The sequence below is a fragment of the Humulus lupulus genome, chromosome 6 (genome assembly GCF_963169125.1).
Source record: "Humulus lupulus chromosome 6, drHumLupu1.1, whole genome shotgun sequence".
In the NCBI taxonomy this organism is placed as follows: domain Eukaryota; kingdom Viridiplantae; phylum Streptophyta; class Magnoliopsida; order Rosales; family Cannabaceae; genus Humulus; species Humulus lupulus.
Window position 1 is genome coordinate 214,849,270 of NC_084798.1, and position 4,260 is coordinate 214,853,529.

The window sequence follows — 4,260 nt, forward strand, 5'->3', positions numbered from 1 at the left end:
GTTTTTTATTTGAACTTTATTTTCAACACGGCAAAATACAAGGATGTGGCATACTGCTATTGGTAAAATCTAATATCGAGTCCCGCATAATTCAATTTAATTATTATGGGCATCATCACTCACTAATTAAATAATGACACCTCTTGTAGTATTCGACAACTTAAAGTACCAAACTGCAGCATAGAAAAAAAGTATAAAATACCTTAAAAAGGAAGAAATGCAACCAAAACAGTATAAAAGTAATTTTCTATATTTCCCGCATAATTGTAATTTTTTTAATCAAATTAGTTTATCATCTAAATATCTCTATAGATAAATGGTGTAGATAAGTTGTCTCCCTCGACTCCGGGAAAGGTCGTCCTTCAGGCGACAATCTCCACCATCTTCATCGTTCCTGAAGGTCCCTGTACTGTTTTTTTCTCAAATTTTGGTGGTCGTGAGTCCCTCAGTCTGCTTTTTAGGTTGAAATCAGTAGCTTCATTTTTTTTAATGGCTGTAGCTTCTTCTTTTTATTTTTTTAAAAAAAAATTATATATGCTACACCCCACCACATAACAATAATGTGGCTACTATTAGAACCAATGAGCTTTCAAAATTTATGGGACTAATTAATCTCCATGGAGATCCAAGGAAAGCACTAATTAATCTCCATGGAGATCCAATAGATGAGACGTATTCTTCTATATATACATGTGTAAAGGGAAGAAACTAAGTACAACATACTCTTTCCCAATCCAAGGAAAGCACTAATTAATCTCCATGGAGATCCAACTACCCTCTTTCCCAATCCTCTTGATCTCCTTCCTCTTTTTGTTTATGGTGCTTACCAAACTACTGAAAACAACCAAAACCAGCTCATTAAAACTTCCCCCAGGACCATGGAAATTACCCCTTGTAGGAAACATACCCCACCTTCTTGGCTCTTCACTACTCCATCATAAACTCAGAGACTTAGCCAAGTACCTAAGAGTTGGAACAGTTCCCACCATAATAGCTTCATCTGCAGACTATGCCAAAGAGATCATGAGAACCCACGACAACGTTTTCGCATCTAGGCCACAGATTCTTTATTCCCAGATCATACTATATGATTACTCAGACATTGGTTTTTGTCCATATGGTGAATATTGGAGGCAAGTGAGGAAGTTGTTTGCGCATGAGCTTTTCAGCCCAGCAAGACTTGAGTCCTTTTTCAAGCCTATTAGAAAAGAAGGGTTGCTTAGTTTTGTGGAATGGATTCGTTTGAACGATGGGTTGGCTATCAATCTCACTGACCAGGTCAATTTGGCGTTGTGTGGCATCTTTTCTAGGGTTACTTGTGGTCAGTCAAAGGTGGATGATGAAGAGATCTTGTCTGTGTTGATGGGGACTATGGAGGTGTCATTAGGGTTTGAACTTACCGATTATTTTCCTTCTGTGAGTTTGTTTGGCCATATTAGTCGATCTAAGCCAAAACTCATGAAGCTGCGAGAAAGGTCATCGAGGATATTTGATAAAGTCATTCAAGAACACCAAGAGAAAAAGTCAACGGAGTTAAGTGCTGGCCAGCGTGGCGATGAGGAAGAAGATATGATTGATGTTCTTCTCAAGCATTACAACAATGGTGACCGTGGATATTCCTTGACGTTGGACAATCTTAAGGCAATAATTTGGGTAAGTTACTTGTTTATTTCAAAACTCAGTTCGAAAGTTAAGTCAGAATCAACTTTTTTATTAAATGCATTAATTGTATATTCCTCGATATTCTATCATTTAAACCATTCAAAAATATAAAATCTGTTCAGAGGGGTGCATCTCTTAGCACCAAAAAAATTCCTGATAGACATATAAAATCTGTTCAGAGAGGCAACTTTTCTTTCCTGTAAGTGATTGGTTGAAAAGGATTCCAACTTTTTTTTATTGTTTATTGTTTCACTGTTTCTGACTTCCAAATAGCTAACATGTCAGCATCTCTCTCTTTTAGGCTTTTAGCCTTCTCTCGTAATCAAATTGTGGATTATTCTTCTTTCTCTCTCTTCCTACTCTTCAACAACAATATTTTAATTTCTTCTTTATTTTAATTTATATATTCTTTAAAATTTAATCTTTTGAAATCAAGAGAAGCTTCGACATTTAAACATCTGTAGAATTTCTTCAGAAACCCAGAAACTTCTATTTCTTAAAAAAGCCAAAAAAAAAAACACTTAGAAAAATCCTTATTCGATTTCTCTGCTTAAATAAAGGAGATGATAAGATATAGTTAGGTACACTATAATTAAAGTATTCCACAAAATTAAAACCATTGATTACAACCATACCTTAAGACGGTGTTATATTATAATTATTTAAAGTATTTTATAAATTTTTATAAAATTTTAAATAATTTAAGATATCAAAAATTAATATTTAAATATATTATTTTCTATGTCTATAAAATAATAACAAATTTTGGGTTGTGTAGATTATTGGGTAACTAACAGAGTTGCATTTGCACCATACAAATACCTTCTATAAATTTATTAATATATATATATGTGTGTGGTATTGGTCATTCGGTTCAAACATTATCTCTTGAAGCACGTGGTCATTATTGTCTGGTAGTGCACAGTCTTGTCTTTTCAAACTTCCCAAAGATTAATATATATGTATATATTTGGTGTTACGTCAAGTGTTGAAAAATTAAGTAATTTCATAGTTACACTGCTATATATAGGAATATAATTTTTTTAAGTCCGTCAAGTAAGATATAAATTCTGCATATATTGTAGTGATTTACAAATTTCTTAATTAATTTCCAAACTAAAAAGAAAATTGTCTTTTATTAACTAATAATAATTATTTGAAAATTATAATAATATATTATGTTATATCTTAAAAGTTTTAAGATAATTTAATTCTGTAATTAATAATACAGAAGGTTTTAATTAATGTATATATAATCTTTCAGGACATCTATAGTGCTGGAATTGAGACATCATCCACAACAATCGAATGGGCAATGTCTGAAATGATGAAGAATCCAACTATAATGAAAAAAGCACAAGAAGAGATTAGAGAAATCTTTAGCAAGAAAGGGTCATCCATTGATGAAACAAGGCTTAGTGAAATGACATACTTGAAATCAATTGTTAAAGAAACCATGAGATTACACCCTTCTCTTCCTTTGTTAATTCCAAGAGAAAGCCAACATGAGTGTGAAATTAATGGGTTTCAGATACCTACCAAATCCAGAGCCATAGTTAATGTATGGGCAATTGCAAGAGATCCTAAGTATTGGACTGAGCCTGAGAGTTTTATACCAGAAAGGTGGCTAAATAGCTCTATTGACTCAAAGGGTAACCATTTTGAGTATCTTCCATTCGGTGCTGGGAGGAGAATATGTCCAGGTATATCAATTGGTCTCGTGAGTGTGGAGTTTACTCTTGCATTGTTGCTATACCATTTCAATTGGAAACTCCCAAATGGAATGAAACATGAAGATATTGACATGACTGAGTCGTTTGGTGCAACACTGAAAATAAAAAATCATCTAGACTTGATTCCTTCAACTTATAATAATTAATGATCACATGTGGAGTTAGGTGAAGCTAGCCATATATATCATGAATGTTTTACTAGTTTGCTTGTGTTGGTTTTTTTATTATTGTTAAATATTTCTTGTTATTTCTTAGTATATCACCTGTTTAATTAGTAGCAATTGAAAACTAAATAGCAACTATGTAATCTCAAATTGGGTTATTGGAAGATTAAAGCATTTTTTGTTTTAATGAGAACTATGTAAAACTATGTGTTTATTGTCTAATGTATGTAAATCATTACTATATATATATATATATATCTAATAGTAATATATAGAAAAAATAAAAAAAAGAAAAGATAATTTGTCATTCCATCAACAACTTTGTCACTTTATGTAGTCTTTTTCATGCATTGCTTTAGAATAAAGATTTAGATTTTAATTCTTTCCACTATTCTAATACATTTTATTAATATTTATTATATTATTATTGTAGAAAATATGTTCTAGATTCTGCTTCAAGATCTCAAAGACTTAATCACAAAGTTAGTCAAATTATTCAAACTAAAACTCAACAAGATAAACTCTGTGAGAACATGAACTAATCAGTAAAGTAATGAAAAATTCAAGAACTCAAAACTGGAACAATATATATATATTCTGTGGCACAATTATACGAACTTGTAGAGTGCAAAAAACAGAGAGGTAAGGACAGAAGCAAGTCAAATGAATGTAACACAAAAACTAAACAAGAAGAAACAACA

At 31.8% G+C, this 4,260-nt stretch overlaps 1 protein-coding gene across 1 annotated transcript; it reads left to right on the forward strand.

Annotated features, from left to right (window-relative positions):
* The first annotated feature begins 313 nt into the window (after positions 1–313).
* On the forward strand, positions 314–3,752 carry LOC133783208 (cytochrome P450 71D9-like). The gene is made up of 2 exons (XM_062222755.1): positions 314–1,653; positions 2,927–3,752. Exons 1-2 carry the CDS (start codon positions 760–762, stop codon positions 3,539–3,541), a joined length of 1,509 nt encoding a protein of 502 aa, XP_062078739.1. The 5' UTR covers positions 314–759; the 3' UTR covers positions 3,542–3,752.
* The last annotated feature ends 508 nt before the right edge of the window (positions 3,753–4,260 follow it).